Source organism: Labeo rohita, chromosome 7 (assembly GCF_022985175.1).
Source record: "Labeo rohita strain BAU-BD-2019 chromosome 7, IGBB_LRoh.1.0, whole genome shotgun sequence".
Classification (NCBI taxonomy): Eukaryota; Metazoa; Chordata; class Actinopteri; order Cypriniformes; family Cyprinidae; genus Labeo; species Labeo rohita.
In genome coordinates, this window is record NC_066875.1 from 44,333,541 (window position 1) to 44,360,387 (window position 26,847).

Genomic DNA, 26,847 nt, shown 5'->3' on the forward strand with positions numbered 1-26,847 from the left:
ATAATGCATTACAAGCCACCTGTAATGCAGTGCAACAAGGATAAAGTGAGAGGTGATCACAGACGTTCAGTTCTAAAAACACTGATATTAAATACTGAAGGCAACTCAAAGCTAATGCCAAATTCTATTGGAATCAATTGGAGTCAAGTCTCCAAGAGGGATACACGTGAGAAGCGCTATTTGTATGATGCACAGACAGTCGTTGCCTATGTAGAGCGTTTATAATCAATTGCAGTTAGGATGCATCCTATGTAGGCAGCAGACAGCAAAGCAGCTCATTTGGTTTTAGAACAGAACTACTGAATACTAAGCAAAAAGTCACAAAACCAGACCGAGTTTCATTCTATCCAATACGCCAATCCTACTTGCAATTACAAATAATCCTCCAAAAAAAACCATCAATCCCACAATATGACAGGACACCAAAGGAACTGTCAGAAGTTATTCTGTATTCTCAAGAAAGCAAATGCATCCACATAAAACGTCCAGTGAAAATGTCTAGTTGCACAGTGTGACATGCATGCTTTCACCTGTCTGTTTTAACAAGATGTCCTCTGACCTCACATGCCTCTTTAAAGAGAGACACCACGTGTAAACATTACGGGACGGTTTAATTTACTGCATGGAGACGAGCTCCTAAAGCACTTTAAAATCCTTTTACTGCTTTCCTGTGCAGTCAGGAGTGACCTGCCAACACCAGATTACCTCAGGTTCGTGAGATTACTTCTCTCAATGGAGAAGTCAAACTACACGGATATACCAAAATGCAAATACGCTAGCAAATTTGATTTTGTCTTCCTGGTTAAACATTTCCTTTTAAGAAGTGGGATAGTTTACCCAAACACAAAAATTCTGTCATCATCCCTCCCGTTGTTACTATCCTGCGTAAGTTAGGTTTCTTCTATGGACCGCAGAAAATATTTAGAAGAATCTCAAGTGGTTTTTGTCCATGCAATAAAAGTCAGTGGTGTCCAGTGTTGTTTGAACCTACACATTCTTCATATACATCTTTTAGGGTGTTTGGTTCGATTAGAACAAACTTTGGTGCGATTGCTCTGTTAGGGTGTGTTCACACTTGTAGTTCGGTTTGTTTAGTTCATTTGGTCCGGACCAAAAAGAAAATTATACATTTGGTCCTGGTCCACTTAGCGTTCACACTAAGATACCGAACCTAAAAACATAGTGGTATGTTCACAACCCGATTGGTCGAGTTGAATGACGTATATTTCATGACGGAACTCAGCGAACACTCCAAACTAAAGGAAAAGGTGCGTTCGACATAAAGCGGCACCGCGGGTGTATGACATCAAAGTACCCATTCATCGGTCTGCTCAGCACCGCTTTAACACCGCTTTTTACATACACAATGCCATCTGCTGGACTAAGCATGCTCATTGTTGCGTGCATATGATTAAATCTTCACCTGCGAACTCACAAAGAGCTCATAAAAGGCACTTTACCTCCTATTGCTCCACGTTTGCCCTCTGCTCATTTTGTTTTGGATACACCACTTGTTGCGTAAAATCATGTTGCATAGCGTCCCATCTTGTCATTAGTATTTGGTCCAAGTTGTGTTCCTATTTCATTCGAACCACACCAGAGTTCGCTTGGTCTCAGTCCGCTTGTTTGGTGCGCACCAGGGTTCGAATGGCAGTGATCACACTTACTCAAATGAACCGCACTAAGGTCATGTTCACACTTGCAGTCTTTTTTTGAAACTGTCAGTGTCTGTTTTACATTATAATCCTATGGAGTAAACAGTGTTTTCAAAAAAGTCCTGAGCGCTTTTTTAAATGCCACTGCCGGCATCTTTTTCTGCAGCTCGGAGCGTCTTAAGTTGAAAAAAACTTTTCTTGGGGAAAAAAAAAAACGAAAAAAAAAAAAAAACTACTCGCCGACCCTTCCCGATCCCGTCCCCCCTCTCTCTCTCCCACCTCGCTTCCTGTCTAAATACTGTCCTATCAAATAAAGGCCAAAAATAAAAAACAAAAGCTAGCGCAAGAATGAGCTTTCTCTTTTCTCAACATTTCTTGACATTCATACCGTTGCAGTTGTTGTTATAGCAACAAAAGACACTCTCGGCTGCAACACTGCCAGATTTATTTATTTATTTATTTTTACTAAAAATGCCCTTGTCAACTTTTTCTTGTCAAAAAAAAGCGCCAAGTGTGAATGAACATAGCCTAACAGAGCAAATCGCACCAGAGTTCGTTTTAATCAAACCAAACATGGCAAGTGTGAACACACCCTTAGTGTGGTTCATTTGAGTATGGGGTGTATTCACACCAGCAAAGTCCGCTTATTTACTTCTGTCCGGACCAAATACAATGTTGCTTTTTTTTGGGGTTGGTGTTGTTCGCTTTCACACTGCCTTTTTGTGTTCTGTTGCTAGGGAACCAGAAACTGTAAAAATAATAATAATAATAAATAAATAAATAAATAAATAAATAAATAAATAAATAAATAAGCAAAAACAACACTCATGTGCTTAAGGTCATCCATTCACTGGTTCATCCAGTCAGCTGTACCAGAGTTTGTTTGACCTTTTCAGCTGGGTCTCAGTATGGTTATTTGGTTTGCACCAGAGTGTGATTGCTGTATTCATACCTGACAAAAGGTATTAAAACAAATCGAATTAAACAAAACAGGTGTGAATACACCCTAAGTGTGAACACTGCCATCCGAACCCTGGTGTGCACCAAACAAGCAGACCGCTGAGCTGACTGATCAGTGAATGTGTACTTTCGTGTCATAAACCCGCAGCGCCGCTATAAGTAGAAGGCACCTTTTCCTTTTGTTTGGAGTGTTCGGTGAGTTCCGTCACAAAATATACTTCACTCAACCCGACCAATCAGGTTGTGAACGTATCACTATGCCTTAAGGTTCGGTATCTTTAGGTTTGCTGTTAAAATGCCAGTATGAACGCTAAGCGGACCAGGACCAAACGTATCATTTTCCTTATTGGTCTGGAACAAATGAACCAAACGAACCGAACTACAAGTGTGAACACACCCTTATACTCCACAGAATGACAATTTTCATTTTTAGGTGGACTATCTCTTTAAGCTTCAAAACACAAATGCACATGAAAAATCTGAAGAAAGCATTCCCCACTATGGTCCATTACTAAATGGTTCCAATAGCTCAATATCCTATTGAATTTGGGGAGAAAAGGCAGTAAAGCGATTGCATACAATGTCTGGTTGGGTGATTTGGCTGATATTATTAATAGAGAAATGACTGGATTGGGAGGAGGAGTTATTTACCAGAATGGAGACAGGTGGTTAAAAGGGAGGAGTTGAAAAAGGAAAGTGCTTGGTGATCAGGAAAGCCAAAAAGAAAAGTAATTTCAGAGGTGAAACATATTGCATTTTGATTAAAACTTAATTGAATGGTGCACAATTACCCTAGAAACAAATTAAGCAAATAGGATCATTTTCAGAAGCCTGATAGGGTGGGACTTCAACAAACTCTCAAGGGGGACAAAGGATGACTTCAAAGTACTTAAATTACTAACCTTCTTAATAACAACTGTTTTGGTGTAACACTTTAATTAGACATTCGGTTGATTACTTTGCAACTACATGTTAACTACAGCTAATGGAATACATTTTCTTTAGCTTATATTTTATATCAATATGGTACATTTAATGGTAAGTTTAAAACAAGTTAAGTTAAAAAAAAAAAAAAAAAAAAAAAAAAAAAAAAAAAAAACCCTAATCTAAAAAGTAGTCACAATACATTACCTAAAATGAGTAACCAAGAGTATGTTACTAACTAGTTTTCATCACGCAATCTGAAATCAGTAACAAACTACAATTTGTAAGTAATCTACCCAGGGCTGGTTCTAATCAACACTGTCAAAAGGAGATTATCAAAATAAAAAGGTCAACTATTGTTGTATTGAAAAACTATGTTCTTGAAACTTCTGGAACCGCAAAATGAAGCCTGGTTAATTAAATCTCTCACTACTCCCAGTTTTGACATGCATAAAGCAGAAATACCAAAAATATCTTTCCCTATATGGTGGGAGGCTTTAAATATTGTGCAGAACAAGTTCAGTTGGGAACAATGAGTCACAGTTAAAAAAAAACCTGCAGCTGACACCAGAGGCCCAATCAGTCCTGAATCGAATCCAAGCTGAAGGTTTTCCTGACCTCAGGTCCTCAGTGTTATGCCAGGATCCGCACTACAGTGTATAAAGGACACCTGCCCAAGTCTGCAGATGTCGTTAGCATGCAGTCAGTGACAGAAACGCATTCACAGAATTGTGAAGGACTACAAGAAGGGAAGGAAGCAAATATAAAAGGATCAGTGGAGAGAGATGAACTGTGGTAAAAACTGTGTAGGTGTGAAAAGCAGAAGAGGACGAGCTAGATTTTATGGTGCTACGTCTGTCACACAAACCCAGGGCAGTTAAAAATTAGTCCACGCTTCACTGCAGAATACACTTGCTTCCTTTCCTGCTCTCAACCCACGTCTCCGTATGACTCTGATGTCGGCGTCTTACTAGCAGTTTCTCAGTCATAAGCCTCACTGACAGACTAGTAGAAGAATCAGACAGAGACGGAGCTGCACGTCTCAGCGGGTGAGCGTTAACAGCTCCAGCGGCCCAACTCCCTGCTGCGTTAGTTAATAGCCCTGCCGACTCACAACACAACTCTAGACTAGCTTGAAAGTAGTCTGGGTGGGCTCTTGAGGTCTTGGCAGAAACCAATGAGTTGTTTCTCACGCTGATTAGCTCATAATCTACTGTCCTGCTTGGATCTGGTATTAAAGTTTCCCTCAGAAAATGCTGGTTTTTATACCAAGGGGTTTCTGGGGTTCGCCTACCTTTAAAAGACTTACTTTTAAGTATGTATGCTTTCTAAGCCCTATAGAGTGCTGCAGGGAAGATTTTTGTGGGCCATACCAAAAGTTCACATCAACCTGGTTCCCTCCATAAAAATCCAAAAGGATTTTTCCACTGGCCTTTAGATAACAGCAGAAGAGAAGTTCTGCGGCAAATACAGTTTATGACTCTCAACACGTTTTGTTCATCAAGATGAATTTTGAAGACCAAATACAATTGGCAGAAGTAAAACACTAAAGTACACCACAGTGGCATTAAGTCAATGTCCCAACCACTACGCTTCTGACAACTTTTTGAAATCTTCAAGCTGGAAACTCTGAGTCAGTAAAGTTTGTAGTACTGCAAGTTAACAAAGCTGTAAAAGTGGCCTAGTGAGTAGAGGAGTATACCTGTTCAGCATGATGATGTTTAAAGTCCCCAACAATCTCTGAAGTCCCATTTTGAAAACATGAAAAAGGTATTGAAAAAAATATTGATGTATTTGTGTCGTAGAATAAAATGCGGAAATATATTAAGCTTGTGTTCACCACAGACCTTATTTTAGGTATTCAACCAAAACCTCAACATGAAACATTAGCATACTGCCCGCCCACTTGTTGCACGCAGACCCGGGACAACTTGAACACAAACTGAACGTGCAATGAGGGTCAACACCCTTTACAAACCAACAGCGATGTAGGATGATTTTGGAGTTGGAGGAAAAAATGAGATGAGAAGTTTTTCAACATACCCTAACTGTCAGAGAGTGCACAGAGTACACATAAGCATCATAGAGTTAGACAAGACAAGCATTTGTGGTTAAAAAGTGTATAAATATAATTTTGCTTAAGAAAACGACAGATCGATTCACTAGATAAGACCCTTATTCCTCCGCTGGGATCGTTTAGATCCCTTTAAAGCTGCATTTGTAACCTTTGAGCACCACTGACGTCCACTATAAGGAGAATAAAACGTATTTAGTTAAGTGTGTTCTGTTCACTCCTCACAGCTTGTAGGTCTAACCAGCAAACAGCATAATCTGTGCACTCACATTTGTCTAGAAATGTGCTGATGAATAATGAATGTTTGTTGTTGTTGTTGTTGTTATTACTTGGAGTTCTGATAAAGAATTGAGCAATAAGTTGGTGTACAAACTGCAGTGCTTTATCAATACGTTTCTGCATTGGGCTAACACATGGACCATGGCTGTTTGAGTGTTTAATGTAATGTTATGTTTCCGACATGTGCTGCACACAGTAGACCAATCACAACAGATTGGGTCATCGAACCAATCACCGCAGAGTAGCATCTTGCAAAGGAGAGGTTTGGAAAACTGAATCGCTGGGTGAACCGTTTGGGGAGTTGTTGGGCAAATAAGGTAAAAATAAATGCATAAGACAATAAAAGTGTTTTTTGACCTTGCATGCATGTCAACCTGTTGTTGGGGACTCCAAAAACCAAAGTATGAACCTTTCATAATCCATAATATGGGCACTAAAAAAAAAAAAAAAAAACCCAATGGGCCTCATTCATTAAAGGTAAACATGACTAAATTCGGAGTAATTTGCCCGTAAATCAGACCTTCCTGAAAACTACCCTCCGGATTCACAAACACTTAGTATACATCAGATTTGATAGTTAAACATATGCATGTTAATGAATTCCAATCATTCGTAAATAGGGCTCATTCACAATTAGCATAATTCCCACTTACAGACCACAATCATGTAAGTTACGTGTCCAGGAACGCAGTGGAATCTTCTAGACTACCTTCTCAAGTTGGCTCCAGTATACTGCATAAAAGCAAAAAAGACTAATAGGCCATATGCCTAACAATAAATATTCAATTAACATGTATCCACGAAAGCGTTTTAGCCAGTTGAGGAAAAAAAACAAAAAACAAAAAAAACAACAACAACAAAAACAACAAAAGCCAAATGCTCTTCTAAAAATGGCCAGATGGTGGGGCTTGAGAACGCTTTGGTAGCGCAGCGTTTTTCCAGCTGAGGCGCTTTGGTTTCTATGATCCACTGCAGTAGCGTATTAATAGTATCTCATTTTGAAGAATATTACTGAATATAAAAGTGAAGTAACCAGCAATTTGCACGCACCATTTACACGTAGTTGTGAGCAGGTTTATTTCTTTCGTAGCAACTAACACTTTTGAAAATGCGAACAATTTCATGAATTCGAAAGTTTATGTAAAGATTTACACAATTCATTCTGCTGAAAAAATAAATAAATAAAAAAAATAAATAAATAAAAATAAATAAACCTGTTCCAAGGTTTTGGGGGAACAAGTTTATTTGTTTTAAAGAATATCTGTGCATACAGTGAAAGTCAGTTGGTTCTTTTGGACCTCAGAACTTTCAGTAAAGGTCCAATGCAGATACAGTATAGGGGTGTAACAGTACACGTATTCCTATCAAACATTTTCGGTATAGGTCTAATACAGCACTGTTTTAACTGCACGAGAAACAAAGTCTCATCTTTCAAAGCATGTCCTTTTTCATCAGGAAATTCAAACAATAATAGCCATTTTGGTGCTCTAAGCACCTCAGTTTAAACAGTTTAAACATGAATGAACATCTCATGCATCATGTAATCACTCAGTCAGTGATTCAACCATGGAAAGATGTCAATAAAACAGCTTGTAAACAAAATGTAATGTAGCATTTCATTAACCTCAGCAAGTCACCACAGCTGGTTAATTTCACTAGAGAAATAAAGTCTGGAGAAGAGCATTTTGTAAAATATTAGACTACATTCACTTTTTTATTTTACATTACTTGCTAGTAATGCATTTATTATTTAATGTATGTTTAAAAATAAATCTGTTAAACAAGTTATGACAGCCACTGTGTAAATGAATACATTTCAACAAATAGAAATTGTATAATTTGGAAGTTAATTTGCATACAAAAAACACTGTTTGCATACAATGTTTTGAGTGTTGGTTATTAGATTTACAAATAAATAGTGATTAAATTTAAGTTTGGCTCAGTTGCTAATTGTGACCTTATATTAATGTAAAAGGGCTCACTGTAGTTCAGAGCATAAGCTGAGGTAGATTTTTATCCCTAAGGAGAAGGAAGAAAAAAAAAAAGAAATGTGTTTTTTTTTTTTTTGTTTTTTTTTTTCCCCTGCTGTACTGAAACTGCACTGACTGTAACGTCAAGACCAAGGTACGCACTGAACAGTCATGTTTGTGTACCGTTATGCCTTTTTCAGTCGGCCACAACCGTTTGTGTGGTAATCCTGTTCTTACATCATCGGGAACCAGAGAGAAACATCTAAAACAACGGTTTAGTCCATCACCTCTATTTCATTTTGAATCTGTAGGCTTGACAGACCTCTAACAGATCAGGGCGAGATGTCAGAAAGAAGTCAGCAGGACATTCCCTACTAAAATTGAGCTGTTTCGAGTCAGCAAGTGGGACACTGCCTTGAGCTCAAAGTAATTTAATAGAAGCACATTTTCCCTCTTTTCTATTTGGTGGGTGCAAAACAATCTAAGTCCATCTCACTGCTGAAACTACTCTTGTCAGTTTACTGCTGTTTTTATTGGGGGGAGCTCTAGTGACCGGCTGCTCCTCTTTTATCATTTGGGATTTACTGCTTTGCTGTACACAGTTTACCAGTAGGAGCCCCATGTCTTGTGTACAAAGGGAGAAAAGCCTTAATCTTAAATGAGAAAGTGGGATGTGGAGCCATGGACCATGTAAGTCTCAGGCTCAAGCTCATACGGTGAATGGTACCTGTGAACGCTGCCTGATTACAAACGGCTGTCTGTCCTCCTGCAGACCTCATGGGGATCACTGACGGATGTCGCTCTGAAATGAGATTAACCGGGAGGGGTGGAAAAACGGGAACACACCTACCTAGTCTTTACAGGGATGTTAGGGAAGCGTCTGTGTGTCACAAACGCTTGGAAAATGCTGATCCAGTGACTTGATACGAATGCAGGGTCACCATGATTGCGAACAGGAAGCGATTTGATTTCAGTAAAAATAAACACTTATTTAATCAACTCACTCCTGGATTTATAAGCAAGAATCACGATTGCATTCTCGTACTCAAAGGTCTGAAATCCCAAACCCCATATATTATACTTCAGACATGAATGATACAAATCATGTAGTTTGATGAATTCTAAGTGATCAGACTTACAATTTTTCTACTTTTCAAACAATAAACGGAGGGACTCAGAGACAAGAATTGAAAAGAATTGTAGACAAGGTCATCTGCCACTAAGTAACAACCAAGTACACCTTAATCCCAAACAAACATCCTACTTAACACCTCTAGCACTGTGGCACACATTTTCCTCAAAAAACATAAAAATGTAATTTCCTTTAATGCTTAAGACTGTCACATCAGAAATCTGTTGATGTGAATGCTACAAAATGGTGCGCAATGACTTCACAAATGATCCGATTTCAACGTAGACTTTAATTACTGCTACCTCCAATAAATAAGCCTTTTCACATGGAGGTTAAGACAGAAAATGGTTCATTCTAAATTGCTAAATGGGTCTGAGATATCCCAGACTTCAGGAAAAGTGTAAAAATCTAGCTGTCCAAGAGTGCACCATTGATCAGCCATGCAGATCATTTCCAGGGCAGAGCTGTCAGCAAGGAGGAAGGTTAAAGAGAGTCAAACTGAGGGACCAGTGCACACAGTACAGTAATTACAGAGGAAGATCTGCCTTTAAAAGCAGGACAAACACAGGCTAGTAAAAGAGGAAACTGCGTTTAAAGAAGCGAGAAACAAGAGTGGGCGAAAGAATAAGTGTTTGATTACGTTCCCACTGGTATAACAGGGAAATTCAGCAATAACAAAAACATTTAAATGAACAGAAACTGCCTAAGGACTGCATGACATGCAAACTTAAAAATAAATGCAGTTTTAAAATAAGCAGTAGAAAGAGGAACCTTGAAGGTTGAAGATAAATAAATCCTAGATTATAAAACTGTGAGTGTTTTTTTCAGCATTACGTATTCCGATTGGATCGAACGGTTCGACACGAGCATCATAAAATCATTAAGGGGAAAAATTGTTTAATAAGCACATGGCTTCAGGAAAAACCTGATCGACAACTTGGTGCCCTTAACACAAGGACAACATTTAAAAACAATGCCAAACTCATCTAGCTTACCTATGCACTGCGTCTCCATGTTCTTTTCCAGTAAGAATACAATTGTATTCAGACTAGACGGGAGTATACAATGTACTTTTTGTAATCGTGACAGATTAGCGCAGTTGCATTTGCCTCTAAAACCCTTTTTGACTCATTTCATCCTCCCATGCTCTGAGGCTACAATAGCAGCAGAGCTGAATAAAACGGGCACACGTGTGGAAGTGCCATAACTCAAAGGCATTTGTCACATTTCCACTGAAAGCCTCCCAAGTTGCAGCAATTTGTCTAGTCGCAAACTAGAGAAATTCTGCAAAGAACACAAACCATTGCTTAAGGGCTACATGAAATGCAAAACATAATGATATAGATTACAACAGATTACATTATAGTCTTCACAAAAATACCATTTCAGTTTCTTCAAAATTTTCGCTTTTAACTCAATGTGTTTTTGCAATTATTTGTGACCCTGGATCACAAAACTAGTCATAAAGGTCAATATATCATTTGTCAGTACATGAATAACTAATTGATGTATGGTTTGTTAGGATAGGACAATATTTGGCCGTGATACAACTATTTGAAAATCTGCAATCTAAGGAAAAAAAAAAACGCCTTTAAAGTCCACATGAAGTTCTTAGCAATGCAAATGACTAAACAAAAATCTACAAAATATCTTCATTGAACATGATCTTTACTTACATGATATTTGGCACTAAAGAGAAAAAAAAAAAAAAAAGAAGATCAGTTTAACCCCATGCAATATAATACAACATATTGATGGCTACTGTTACAAACATACCAGTGCTACTGTACTTACGACTGGTCCAGGATCACATTTGTGAAATATATTCACAGTGTCTAAGTGAAACTTGTTTCAAAATAAATCCTACACCAATTTTTTCAGTGTGCATAGAGGTTAACCAATAATAAGAGGTCAAAATCTTTAATGTATAGTATCAAACAAGGCCTGTTTCATTTTAAAGATGGTGGAAATTAATCAGGTAACACCTGTTATAATAATAGTTTTGCAACAAGAAACCCTTACTTGCATATGCAAAATGCTACAAAAGTAAAATGAGACAACTTTAACCTACTTTTCTTACCTTTAAATTTTCACTCTAGCACACAACATAGCCCTGGATTTGCAGGTAACAGCGTGAATATTAGAATTTGCCATCCAAAAGTCCAAGGCAGCTCTGTCTGGTTCATTAGCAGCAGTGTAAATAATTCACACTGAGAAGAGGAGAGACACTGGAAGCGCTACGGTGAAACCTACTCTGTCAGGCTCAACTTAATGAACACTTTAAGTTTTAAATTTGTTATGGGGGGAAAAAAAATGACTTTAGGAAAGTTTAATTGACAGACTTTTTCCCTCAGAAAACCTCTGAAGTTAATTTATTGCTTGCATAAGCCTCTAAAACCCCACACGCACCTGGACAGTCACAAGCAGGTGCACAGAACACAGACAATATTATTGCCTGAAGAGGGTCGTAAGACTGAAACAATGCTGACTGAATGAATATAGGACATTTCAAAAGCTATAGCAATGTGTGGGGCTTCTATCATTTCTAGACCATAAAAAAAGTGCAGTGGATTAATGGTAAGAAGCACAGAGTTATAGTTACAGAAACTGCTCAGCACGCCAAAGCCGGAGAAAATGCTCCCAACAGACCCTGGCCTTCAAATGTTTTGTTGAAAAGAACAAAACAGATTTTCCTCCGGACTGTCCAAGTAATTCTGCCTACTGCCTTATGAAATGCATTACGCTCCATAAACAGGAAAAGACTTACTGCACAATGGACCAAATATGGGCTAGAAACCCCAGGAGAAAGTGCAGAGGAGGTAAATAACGCATTAAAAAGTCAAATCCTTTGTGCATTATCTTACTTCAGCAAACACCTCGGATAAAACTGGCAAATGTTTGGATGGAGCAAATGCCCTCAAAAAGGTGTCAGGTGCTGATATGTTAATACTTAAAACAGATTAGCATTAAAATGTACTGTGAGCTATGTTCTCAATTTAATGAGCTCTAATTTATTCAAATGAGTCTGAAGGATTCTGCCTTTGCATTGAATACAAATAGAACAACTTTAGAAAATTCTCAACTTCGGATAATTAAACTTTAAACTCATATCCGTAATGGAGAGTGTCAATTGTTAGTAGACAATTGCCATGGTAAGCACCACTATAACTACTGCCTAAGCTGCACATCCCAAACCTGAAATATTAAACTTCTTCATATAATGCGCAATGCGTGCGCTATTACTCCAAGCGATTGGAATAATGACATTTCCAATTGCATTTCTCCAAAACATGATGTTTGCAGAAAGTTCCATCCAATAGCACTGGAAAACTTAAAACAATTTTCAAAAAGGCCATGTTTATACATTTATATTTTACTGGCTGCCTAACGCAGCAGCACGTAGGGTCCTCAGACTGTTGTTTCTGGCATTCATCTAATATTAAAACTAATTTCACAATCCAATGAATTTTAGATTACTTTGTCAACTCTGAAATACAGTTCAGTATGATTATGATCTTTGCGTCACCAAATAAACACGACATTAACGTTCAGCAAACGTTTGCACATCCTCTGGAATCTACAGAGAATGCCGTCACTTACTACTGTTGTGCTAGCAAATGTACAAGAGGCTCAGAGTTAATTTACCCTGCCATATGAGTACTTTCAACACTTGGTACGTCACCAGATCAATTTCAGGGTAGAGCTGTCAGCGTAGTGGAAGGTTAAAGCGAGTCAAACTGAAGGGCTACTGCACACAGTACAGTAATTACACGGGAAGTTCTGCAAGTGCTGCCATTAAAGAGAGTAAACACAGGAGGAAATGGCATTTAGGGATAAAAATATAATACAAGCACGTATGCGTGTAAACTTTTCAAGCCATCCGAACACTTAGGCCTGCAATTCATAACACAGCACAAGTACATTTGCATCCAAAATTTTGCATTTGCATTGACTATATTCCTGAACAAAGAGTCAATCACTTACAGTTAAACTCAAGTATTGCTCATATAGTACTTGGGAAATTCATATTCAGGCTGTTGCATAGAGTTTGGACGTAAACTCTACAGGAACACAACTAAGCAACCCTGAAGGACCAGTATTATTTTAGTATGACTGAGATACTATTATAGGTTTTAATACATTTTTTAAATTAATTTTTTATTTTTAGGTTTATTTTTTTCTTTGGTTATTTTTTTTTTATTTTTATATTTTACTTTTGGGTCATTTTGGTGTTTGTCACTTTATTATTTATTTTTTTTAAATGTCAATATAGTTTGGATGTATTAATCAAAAGTAGGTCATTACACTTCAATCAAATCGCGATATAGACTAGTATCTGTAAATGTTACGCTGCAAAAAGACTATTTAAAAATAAATCCTGCATGTTCTGTGTGTCTCTCTGAATGAATGAATGACTGAATTAATTAATTAATGTATTAATGTATTTATTAATTTAATTAATTAATTGCATGGTTTCGTTTACTACACAGATACTAAAGCGTGCAGTGATTTTGAACGTCTGTCGCTTTACTAAATAAGGACATAAATACATGAACAACATCAACAGAACTGCTCTGAGAGTCAATTCATGAGCATTTTACCATTTAATTTGAGTAAAACTAGTGTCATATCAAATACACAGAAGTTTAAAGGAATTCATGGCAGCCTGTCAAAATAAAAGTTTGGATAGTAATTACATAATATTTCTTCCATGTGTTCATTTTAATAGTAAATCCCATTTATTTGCCAAAAAATAAAATGTGTTTAATTTTCATTAACTAAAAGATAACTGAAATTAATGATTTGTTCCTTCAACTGATAACCAGAAAAATAAAAAAAAAATCCTGTGGGGGGGGGGTCAGGAGTCTTCCTGATTTCATAGGGCCAGTTTATTTAAAGTGACTTTTTTTATGGTTTTCAGCTTTAATTAAATTAAAGCTTTAGATAATAACCCTGTCAAAGACAAACTGCAAAGAGTGCATTATAAACACCTCCACTTCTCTCTACAAAGTTTCAGTTTCAACATGAGCATTTACAGTAGAAACAGGAACCTTACTAACTAAGAATCAAACTCTATAAATAATTGATCATTGCTACGAAGCAGCATTCGAGCCTCCTTATGGCCATAATAAAGCGATTCATTTCCTAATGGTTTCCTGGAAAATTTGATTGACAAACTAGCACCTCTGTAACCCCAGGATAGCCATTAAAATCTGATGGAAAAAACACTTACCAACTACAGTTAATCAGAATTAGCTTCGGGTGTTTTGAACCTATTTTTGAAGTTCTGTTCAACAGCAAATAAAGGGAACTTATATATTGTTTTAATAGAGAGCAACTCTGCATGTCACACAAATAGCAATTCCCATGCAAAGTGCACAAGTTACTGGACTCACGATTAATTTCAGCAGACAATGGAGTTAGGATGCTGCTATAAAGCAATGCAAAAAAAAAAAAAAAAAAAAAAAAAAACATACAAATACATACCACACAAAAATATTCAAGCAAAACGGTCCATTTTCAACTAAGCATTGTATAAATATTTAAGATCTTGGTGCACACCATCTTGGATTCATTTCCATTGAGCACAATGTATTCTGGCATTGATAATACTGCCTTAAAACATAGCCAAAACAAGCGTACATATGAAGCCTTAAAATCCTGCCTGCAGAGCAACCAAACAAACCATTTATATTTTGCATTCAACCAGTCACACTGCTCATTAGACAACATAACCACTGCCAGATGTGCGAACAAATGATCATGTTCCTACTTCAAAAATAATTACAGACATTTACACTCTCCAGTGTAAACATCTCCCGTTATATATTATTAAAGACAAGGCACTTTATGCAATTGTCCTCAATCTGCCAGAAAGACAACTTTCTAATGAGTTTGTTAAAAAAATCTTTACCGGTTATAAATCATTAGCCTCTAAAGGCATTTTGTCATGGATTGCCTCTGGAAGACAACATAAGCTATTATGTTTGCTCAGGAGAAAGTCCAATGGTTAAAACACATTGATCAAAACATGAGGTTGGTTGTTGTTCAAACTGATTAAGTGATCAGTTCAGTCAATGGTACAAACAAAGGTTTTCTTGGTTCAGTGTAGTGAGATCATACTCATGTTGATCATGCGGTGCCTGACTGCAGTCCTCAGCTTCTTCTCATGACCAAACGGCTGAATCAGCATGAAAGATCAGCAGTTACCCAGAATGACCATTCCCTTTTGGGGATGTGATCATACAAAAGCCCACATGGAATCTGCACCCACAGAATTCTGTAGAAATTTCAGCAGAAAGAACTTTGGGAACTTCTGACAAGTTCTTCAAATCCCACGTTTCTAAAATATCTGAGCTAATTTGATTACACCTCACATTACCAACACCATTTAAAACATTTCATATTTAAATTCTTGTCACATAATTCCTCAGATTTTCTCCCAAAACCAACACAGCAACTGTAAAAACTCTAAATCTGTAGTCAAACAAGCCTACACTCTAGGTACACTCAAAAAGGTGCTTGAAAAGGTTCTTCACAGCGATGCCATAGAAGAACCAGTTTTGGTTCCACAAAGAACCGTTCAGTCAAAGGTTCTCTCTCTTACCTTTTTATAATCTAAAGAACCTTCTTTCGCCACAAAGAACCTTTTGTGAAACAGAAAGGTTCTTCAGATGTTAAAGGTTCTTTATGGAACCATTTAGACAAAAAAAGGTTCTATGACATTGTGAAACACCTTTATTTTTGAGTGTATCGCCCATTTTACACCAGTATGGAGCCAGACTGTCATCATCCAACCAACAAATATCTCATTCACATTGCACAAATATCACTCCTGCAAATTATAATCGTTGTAACGTGTGGTCTTAGGCTGATAGACCAAACGGACTAATTGACCAAATCGATGAACCAAATTTCCCACTTTCCCCAAATTCCACTGATTAGCTTCAGTCAGTGATTTTATTTATTTATTTATTTTTGATATATGAATTTTGAGTTGATGTTTTGTAAAATGAGCATTTACTTAAACAAAATTGTTTACAACTAATTTATCATCACTAAATTAAGTCATATTGGCAACCCTGCTTCAGCTATCGATACAAGCAGCAGCCAAAGAAACACACACATCGGCACAACCCAACTTAACCTCCAAATCTCATTGCTGTAAAAACATGCTATTAAAACTTATAAGACTGACAGTCAGCGATGTGACATGTTTATAAGTGGTTATGCAACAACTTATTTAGTTATGTCATCATTCAGTTCAAGAAAAAAAGTGGGCTGGCACAAAGAGGATTTGAGTATTTAAACCAGCAGGACGCTAAGAAAAGAACCAAAAAACAGAGATCAACTGATATTGGTCTTGTGACTGATGCTAGTAATGTCATGATTGAGTGTCTAATAGTTGATACGCATAATTTGGTTATTTCATTATCTTTTTACATACTAATTCTATTAAAAAAAAAAAAAAAAAAATTTTGATATATTAGTAATTGTAAAAAAAATTTATTTGCTTCGGTGCTAGATACTAGATAGCCATGCACTTGCTTACTTATGCTCTTACCATCACAAAAAAGTGTAAATTGACAGTCAAATTGATTACCAGATATCTCTACTGTTTCACTACATAGGACAACATCAAAAATAAGACAGATCCTTACGAAACATATAAAAAAAAAAAAAAATCTGAAAAATCAATTCATTCCATTTCATCCTAAGGAAAACAGCAGTATTATATGGTGTTTGTGAACACATATGCATGGAAACATCACACCATCACAGAACAATTGGGACTGGCGCTCAAACACTGAAGCACCTGTTCAGAAACACTCACTTGTTCCTCAGCACCTGCCAGGCCGCTTCGATATCAGCGTACAGGTTCTTCTCGGACGGTTTCCCGGTACTGACCCCATAACCCGAGTAATCATAGGAGAACACGTTGCAGTTGATCCTGGAGCCGAGGCCGATGTAGAAGCTGCACATCTGGCCCAGATCCACGGCGTTCCCGTGAGAGAACAGCAGCGTGTAGCGGCTAGCGGGAGCGCACCGGACGAACATGCAGCCGACCCGGTTTCCGCGGCTGGTTCGAGTCACTAACACCTCGACGGCGTCGAGCTCGCGTTGCGAGTATTGCCAGTCGGCGCGCTCGGTGAGATGCAGGCTGGTCGCGCCGCTTGCATCCGTATGGACGGAGTATGTGGGCTCGGGCGGCAGGAAAGCCAGTTTGGCCGCGATGCGACTCGGACAGGGCGGGCAGCAGAAGAGCCAGCACAACTCGCCGAGGGAGAAGCTGTTCATTCTCGGGCCTTGCTCGGGCATGGAGAGCAGCTGATACCGGGTGAGAGTCGGGGGAGTTACGAATAGCGAGAAAAATACACGAACGGTCTCGAGGATGCTAAAGCCGTGCTAAGTGGTTTCGGTTTGGTTAGTGGTTTGACGGATCGGTCACTAGCACTTGGTTGCTGACATTTTAAAAAATGTATACGTCCCAATCCACCACTCATCCGTCTCGTTCATGGGTTGAAAATGTCTAAAAATCGATCATTAACACTACACAATCAGCGTCAAGCTAGCCGTTCACATACAATGTAAGCTGCCATTGCTCCTGCTAAGAATGCCCAAATATGGGATTTTTCCGGTCAGGGCGGATATCCGGCTCCTGCTGGCGACTGCGACGTCACGAGCCTTTTCCTTGGATGAGATGCAGGATGGTGCTTCTTTTTTGAGACTTGGACAAGACAACAAAAACTCAAACATGTGTTTGTTCAAAATATTAAACAAATGAAAAATATTTCAGTTTCTTCTTTGTTTATTCCAGCACTGCACACTTCTGGATATTCACTCACACTCTAAAAAATGGGTTAAATGTTATGTTTATATAACTCAGCTATCGCTTAAAATTTCTATTTCTTGTTTAAAATGAGCCCAAAATAGGTTGTTAACATTTAATAATAATATGTTCAATAAATGAACATTTATTAATAAATTGAATAAATGATAAACAATTACCAATTTTTAATTGCTTATTAATAAATGTTCACCTTAATTTCATGTTAAGCCAGCCATATAGTAATGTTTAAACAATAGTAGAATTAAATAAATCTACCAAGTTTGAGTTAAAGAATTAACCCAACCGCTGGGTGAAAACATCGTAATTGCTGGGTTTGTCCATATTTCACCCGAGCCTGGGTCGTTTTGAATCAAGTGCAATCAACTCCACCAGGTGCATGCCTATGTTTTTTTTGTTTTTTTTAACGATATTCGAGGAGTTCACATCATGTATGCTGGAAACTTATTCCAAGCATTTAACCAGAAGCCTTTAGATCAAAAGGTTTTTAAGATCAGAAGAAACACAGGGGTTGGACAAAATAATGTGGACACTTGGGAAATAGGCGATTTTTCTTTATTACCACCATTTACCTTTAGCTTCCAGCATCTTAGAATAGATTCATGCAGTACAACATTTGAATAGTCTCCAGCTGAATGTTGCTTTAAAGAGGGTGGAGGAGAGAATCTGCTTCTCAGCCTTCTCACCAAAACCGCCCCAAAATGTTTTGATAATACTTGCAGGTCAGGTGATTGGCAGGTGATTTGTTCATCTTGGTGCTCCAAATGTCCCACTTTTATGATCGTGACACCATCATTTTTGCAATTCTGCACTGGTGTCTGTGATTAAAGTTTTGGCAGTTACAGCTCGTTCATGAATGTTGATTTTAGTTTGTTTAGACACAATTCTTCTGTTCAATGGTCCCAGTCACTTTCGGTTTTCACTCAGTATTCTTCGCTGATAAAGTTTTCCCATGCTTTGTGCACACAATCATAATCGAAAAGAAAGCTGTTGTCAGAAAGACTCAATAAACTACTTGTTATAGTATAATATAGTATCACCCAAAAGGGTTAGGAGATCTAGAAAACTGTAATGCAGAATAAGGTATTAATATGTGCTTTATATAAACAGCCAATATGCATGCTAATACGCAACTAGTTAATAGTGTTTCACTCTCGTCTAAATGTATGCCATTGTGGTTACCGAAATGAAGTCCTTGTGCTAATAATCTTCTCACGCATTGAAACATACATTTTGCTGAGATTACATAAGAATCAAGAAAATAGGACACCAAACCCATTTCAGCATGTAACTTTGTTGTGCGTGTTTCACATTTCCTATGATATTTCTAAACTTGCAGTTTCTCATTAATCAGATTTCAGTGGGAAAATGCAGTCGTAATGTGACAGAAATTTATAACCACGACACTGTGAAGTCATTTTAGGCTCATAAACATCAGAATATTACTCTTGGGAATGTCCTGAATGGAATGGGGAAGAGAAAGCGAGAGAGAGAGCCTGGCTTAACATTCCTCATATTCTCACCTAATCAGTAAAAAGCATATGGAGTCCAGGGTGGAATGGATTTATCATACCCTAGAGGATGAAGCACATTTCCTAGATAGTAATAATGTGCTCGTTGGATGTAGAAATGCACTGTGGGACCTGCTCAGAAGAAGTGTGGATGCATGGGAAATGCACTGGGTGCTGATTGCTCTGGCTCCATCTGCGTTTTATATTTTCGAGGAGATAAGGTGCACCCATTTTTTTCCTGTGCATAACTTTCATTATTTATGGAAAAAACAGACCTGTGGTCAAAAGAGGAGGCCTCGCTGTGTTTCATTCAGCGTGGCTTCACCCACATACTGTATCTCCGTCACCATATGCACCACGTTTTGTTATCAAGGCAATGAAGATTATGTTTTCTGGAATTCGGGAGTCTTTAAATAAATGGTTTAAGCACAGCAATTTAACTGCTTAAAACCTGTTAGTGGATTATATAGAATGATTTAATTAAAGGAGTAGTTTACCCAAGAATGAAAATTCGGAGAACAGATTTGGAGAAATTTAACATTACTTGCTCACCAATGGATCCTCTGCAGTAAATGGGTGCCGTCAGAATGAGAGTCCAAACAGTTGACAATAACATCACAATAATCCACAGGTAATCCACACCACTCCAGTCCATCAATTAACATCTTGTGAAGAAAAAAGCTATCAAATCTATCATTAAGGCATTTTTTTATTATTTCAAATAGTTTTTTTTTTTACCATGGTATTACTTTCTTAAGTGAAAAAGCTGTCTCATCTGAATCAGGAGAGAAATATGCACAGATCAAGCACCATTTCTAAATGAAAATAGTTTAAATCAGTTCTAAACAAATATGTCATAATTTGTCATGTGACAACAGGACAACAGCAAATGGAGTTCTTTAGAGAAAGTGTTTTTATGGATTATGAATTCATATTTTGTCCAGAAGCAACAGTTTAATGTTAAAACGTCATGTTTTGTTTGTGATGTTGTGATGTTTTTAATCAGCTGTTTGGACTCTTGTTCTGACGGCACCTATTCACTGCAGAGGATCCACTGATGAGTGATGTAATGCTAAATTTCTCCAAATCTGTTCCCATAAAGAAACAAACTCATCTACACCTTGGATGGCCTGACTGTGAGTATATTTTCAGCCAATTTTTTTTCTTCAATAGAATCAGAATGATGTGAAATCCTGCTAAATGCATTAAGCTTTTTTTCATAATTTATCAGTTTTCTCACGGTGCATTGATAAAACTGGCCTGTTATTTGGCATGCCATCAGAAAATACACAATGTGCATTCAGCAGCTGTACTCTCTGAACTTTGTAATACATTTCAAAAGCATGCAATGCAATTTCCTCAAATAGCTGCAATACCAGACATTTTCAGCAAGTCCTTCAAAATACATAGTTGGTAAAACACCAAAGTCTGCTCACGTTTCAGCTGTTGGTTGTGAAATGGAGTTTTGTGTCTGCGGGGCTGTACAAGTGTCTAAATGAAAGAGCAGACAGCTGGATTCTGGGCATTGACTCCTCTGATCTCCTGGGACCTAAGCACATCACACTCTGGTTTTGAACCAATATTATCAGGATCATGTGAACCTCACAGGATTGGCTTTTAATGCGCCAGACAGCAGCGTTGTGGGAGCTGTAAACTTGCAGATCAAAAATAGGAAAAACAACTATATTACACTTCAGTCATAACATGCACTTCCCTGCAACAATCACTACAGGTAGTTTTTATTCACTGTCACACTCAAGTGTCTCATTATATGAAAATTGGGTCCGTAATGTCAGAAAATAGGGAACATGGAAAAATAAAACCACTCCGATCCTGCAAAAAACTATGAGAATAATATTGAAGTCAAAACAGGTCATGTTTTGACTTCATTTAATAATTTTATGGATATGGCTTAATGGTAAGTGTATTTTTCAACAAATAAACACATAAATAATATATAAATAAGCATAATGTTTTTCTAATTATTGCAATGCAATCTCATTCTCAATAAAAAAAAAAAAATCTAAATTATACAAGTGCGTGTGTGTGTGCGTATATATATATATATATATATATATATATATATATATATATATAATCGGAATCAGAAGTGCCAGTACTTACATAGAAACCTATACATCTGAGCCTGATAAAAATGCATTTTTTAAAGAAAGATGTCAGATGGATTTAGAGGCATTTGCATGTGATCTCTCTCTCTCTCTCTCTCTCTATATATATGTATAGAGTTTATTTGCAAAAACAGATAATTAGATAATGTATATAAACAGATTTATTTAAACATTTATTTATATATATAATTATACATGTTTATAAACACACACACACACACACACACATATATATATATATATATATATATATATATATTATACATGTTTATATATATTATATATAAACAGATAACTCAGTTTTTTAACAATTTTCAAAAATCATGTTTTTTTTATGTTATCATGCTTTTATTGTGCTTTATTGTGTTAGTTAGCTGTATTTTTTAATATTTCTTTACCTAATCCAAATAACCCAAATGCAGTTTGATTGAGATTAATTAGAATGCACAATGAAAAAACATGATTTATGAAAATTGTTAAAGCACTGAGTTATCAGTTTATATATGTAATATATATAAACATGTATAGTATATATGTTCATATATATATATGAATAAATGTTTAAATAAATCAGTAAAAGATCACTAATATAATTCATGGAAAGATGGCAAAATTTAAATGTATTAAACATATACTTAATAAAAACAACAAAATATATGCCAATATGTTCTGTAAGATAAGTAAATTAGCCAATTTTGTTTAAAAGAAGGATTGCAGAAATGGGTACACCCTAGATTTAATTCAGGAAATGTATAATATTCTAGTACTTAGTATGCCTTCCAGAACTTTAAGTACACTGCTCTGGTAACTGTAGGAACCAGGCACTTTTTACTGTACTCCTCCTCTAGCAACACCAGAACATTTTGGATGCTTTGGATCCGAAATGATTGACTTGGTCTCTTGAGACCAGAGTATGGATTCCCAGAAGTCTATATTTTATAAATATGGGCCTGGAAGAGGTTAAATGAGTTTATTGTGCTTTGGCTTCAGTAGGTAATTCTAGTGGTGACAACAACCATGCATGTCACTTCTGCAGACTGCATCGTACTCTGTCTGTCAGATAAAGTGTCACTCTTTTCATAGCTTTTGCCAGCTCTGAGACACTTGCATGGTATTTCTCCTGCTCTTTTTCTAGCAAAAATTCACTCATCACTAAATAAAAAAACTTAAAGTGAAGACCTGATTATTTCAGGGGCCTTGTCACAAGTCCATTGTTTTTGAATGCCAATGCTACTTCTGCTATATTTTCACACTTAAAACAATAATTTGGTATTCCTCTTGTACCATTGTCCTTTTTCATGCTAAGAAATAAGTCACCTGGCAGTTTTCTCCCAAGTGGTTCCATTGCTGCCAGCATTAAGTCTTAAGTATGATTCAGTAGGCTATATAACACTTTTAACTGTCAGGAAATTACTTGTCTTTAAAAGTTTTGATTCAATATATTTATCTGTTGATCAAAAATAGCCTTAAACCTATACATGCACATTTTTTTTTGTTTTATTCAGTAACTTTCAGGAGGGTGTACTCATTTTTGCAACACAACATTTTATCACTTTGATAAGAAAATCTTATTTTGCTGAATAATTTTGACATTCTTCCTCTGTAATTGATCAAGCAGGCTTGTTGGAACATAATATCTCCAAAGAACCCTAACATGTCATCTAAGTAAAAAGTAATTTTTTTACGTTTTAGAGGGGGTGTACTCATTTATGCTGTGCACTGTATATATATATATATATACAGTATATATATATACATATATATATATATATATATATTTAAATGAACCAGAATTAAAGCATAAATAAAGATTTGCTCTTTTTCCTAATTGCTACATTCTTTAGTTCTTATACATCATGTGGTTGCAATAAAAAATTCAAATTAAAATATATTATATAAATTAACTAAACATGTATTTATACAATGGGTAACAAGTAAACTAAAACAAAAACATTATTTGAAATACAATTAATCAAAAAAAAAAAAAAAATCGGCATAATTTTCTTTACGCAAAAGAAAATGTTTGTGAGATTCACCCAAATGAATGTTGTCTTTCTATGATGCATCATCTGCAGCTGGATTTAGGCGTAAAAATCGTCATGAGACGTTGGGGCTGTCAGTTTAAGATAAACAAAGTAACATTGTTTAATGACTGGACCGTGAGAGAAAATTTTAAATAAATATTACACAAAATGAAAACAAACACAAATCAGGATGAAATCCTTCCCCGCTTCTACAGCTATTAAATGACGTTTACAAAACGCTGATGGTGTTTGGCATCAGTGACGTCAAACCTTGTGCAATGTGTCTAAATTCCACCTCGATTTGTGAGCTTTACAAGACATTAGGGTGAATAGATAATGACAGAACTATTCTGGTAAACTGTCATTGTTTGCTTAAGTCATAACATCAGCATATAATACGGACAATGATTTTTAATCAGAAGCCACACACCAATGCACAGGAGAAAAACATTTAGGGGAAATAAACAGAGTGATGTCACAAGACTGTTTTTCCTGTTACTTTCCCACCATGCCTCACCCCCCTGCCTCATCACTCCTGCCTAGGCATTCCCACAGTATCCCAGCAGGATCTTAAGTTCTGGCTCCAAACTCAACAACAATATCCGGATCACTCATTGCAGTACATTGGAAATGTTCTCTGCGCACTCTACACGCTCTCCCTCGTACACTAATAGAACGAGTCAGTGGCGAAATTTTCCAGATGGTGCAATAAAAAAGGCTTTACTTAAATGGACAGCAACTGACTGTAGGCTTATGTTAGCAACGTCTGGAATGCTTGTTTTCTGCAACTGTTACGGCTGGTTTTTACCAGGTTAAGTCGACTGGAGAGTCGGCCAATCATGTTATGCCCCGAACTGATGCGATGTGTCTAAAAACATGACTTCTAGCATCTGATATGGTCGTGGAAGAACCATTAGATGGCTTTAGAAGCATGAGTGAACACATTAACAGTGTTTATATAAGAAGTGAGCAATCCCTCACCCAGGACTGGGTTGTTAGCTTTGAACGTATCGTGGGCTGCGGTTTAGGGGAATTGAAAGCAGAAATGTTTGCAAACTGTGATTTGGTGTGGTAATGTTTAGGGTTTGCATACACTCACAGTCACTGAGATGCTGGGAAAAGTGACAATATTTGTATTTCAGCAATTGTGCTCATTACGATTTTAAAGGCAGACAAGGAATTGGGTCTTGTTTCCAAAAATGCCTTTAGACTACACTAACATGTTATAATTATAATGGAAAGCAAAATTTGAATCATGTAAATGCTTGAATTTGACCATTTTCTCAAAGGGTCTGCACGATTTACCCGGATATGCAACCACATCGGCATACTCAAAAGTAAACAGCATGGACTGCATTGTTAATTAATGCATATGTTGTTCTGCTAACCTTAAGCAGGAAAGGGCACAATAGTTTGACAAACTTAAGTTAATAGGTGGTAAAGATACTTACAAGAAATATTAATTAAGATATTAGCCTAATTTTTCACCTACCTGACCGGAAATGAGAAGAACAAACTTGAATGTTGTCAAGATTCTTGCTTTGGAAATCCTGGCTCATTTTGGCCAACCACAAACACCTCTTGTTCCAGTTTTTTGCACTCTTCTCCTTGATGTGTTATAAGATTTGGCAGTCTATAGTACTCCAAATGTTTTTCCTGGTCTGACCATTAGTACAGCCCGAAACATGACAATCATTGATGATTTTCAGCAGAAATAATCAGCAAAATATGCGAGTTTCGTTCGGTTCCGTGAACGTAGTGAACATACACTACCAGTCAAAAGTTTTTGAATAGTAAGCAGTCTCTTCTGCTCACCAAGCCTGCATTTATTTAAAGCAGTAATATTGTGAAATATTTTTACTATTTAAAATAACTGCTTTCTTTATAAATATATTTTAAAATGTAATTTATTCCTGTGATCAAAGCTACATTTTCAGCATCATTACTCCAGTCTTCAGCGTCACATGATCCTTCAGAAATCATTCTAATATGCTGATTTGCTGTTCAAGAAACATTTTTTATTATAATTATTATTAATATTTAAAACAGTTGAGTACGATTTTTTTCAGGATTCTTCAATGAATAGAAAGATCCATAAATCAGCATTCATCTGAAATAAAAAGCTTTTGTAACATTATACATTATACTATTCAAAAATCAGTATAATTGTTTGGGGGCGGGGGAAGAAATTATAGAAATTTATATTTTTATTTAGTAAGGATGCTTTAAATTGATCAAAAGTAATAATAAAGACATTTATAATGTTACAAAACATTTCTATTTCAGATGTATTTCAGTTCTGAACTTTCTATTCATCAAAGAAACCTGAAAAAATTAGCTGTTTTCAACATAATAATAATAAATGCTTTTTGAGCAACAAATCAAATGACGGATCATGTGACTCAAGTAATGATGCAAAAAAATTCAGCTTTGAAATCACAGGAAAAAAATTACATTTTAAAATATATTAAAATAGTAAATAGTTATTGTACATAGTACTACTGTTTCAGATTTTTACTGTTTTTGCTATACTTGGTGAGCAGAAAAGACTTCTTTGAAAAACATTAAAAATCTTACTATTCAAAAACTTTTGACTGGTATAGTGTATATGTAGTGGATTTCTAAGTTTAAGGATCATTTAAATGACTTTTAGAAAATGAAATCCTAATGATTTCAGTAGTTAGGTTTACATTATTGTGACCTCAGTTCTGAAATTAAAACTCCGAAATGTTTTTTTTTTAATGATTTCAGTGACATTCAAGAACATGTATTCTTATCCTTCTTGGTACAAAAAAAATGTCAGTTCATCCTCAGTTTATGTAAACACTGAGGTTAAAAGACTGTCTAACCACTTGTCAGTCCTTTATTGAACGCTGTATCTGACACACAGAAAAAGCCTGACAGTCTTTACATAAAAGACTTGAGTTCTTTTTTTTTTTTTTTTTAAGTTTCTTGTACTATCACATAAACTAACAAACGTGGGCAGAAAAACAAACAGCTAAAATAATAGAAAAGAAGACAAATTACAAATATGTCAAAACTTCAATTTTCTTGTCTCCCCTTCAGAGAAAATAAGGAATGGATTTATTGTTTGTTACACCATCGCACCGTATTCAAAGTGAAGAAACATTTTCAGGGGCCAGCTGCCCTCTCTTTGAATGGTTTCAAGGTGGAGGAGCTTGTCAAAATATCTTTATCGGCATGTCCATCACAGCTTCGCTTCAGGTCCTCTGAGTAATTGATGTCTTCTTAAGAGTTTTAGCTGTAAACATTGTGAAGCAGCCTCGAGGAAGTTTCGCCCAAGGGAGCTTCTCGTAGGTAATGATCACCAACACCACGGT

At 36.5% G+C, this 26,847-nt stretch overlaps 1 protein-coding gene across 1 annotated transcript in view; it reads right to left on the reverse strand.

Moving 5' to 3' along the window:
- The window catches only part of abhd17c (abhydrolase domain containing 17C, depalmitoylase), a 47,548-nt gene extending 29,946 nt beyond the window's left edge, over positions 1 to 17,602 (reverse strand). The window contains exon 1 of the mRNA XM_051114424.1: positions 16,829 to 17,602. Coding sequence (XP_050970381.1) covers positions 16,829 to 17,313 — 485 coding nt within the window. The 5' untranslated portion in view covers positions 17,314 to 17,602. The remainder of the gene's footprint in view (positions 1 to 16,828) is intronic.
- Between the last annotated feature and the right edge of the window lie 9,245 nt (positions 17,603 to 26,847).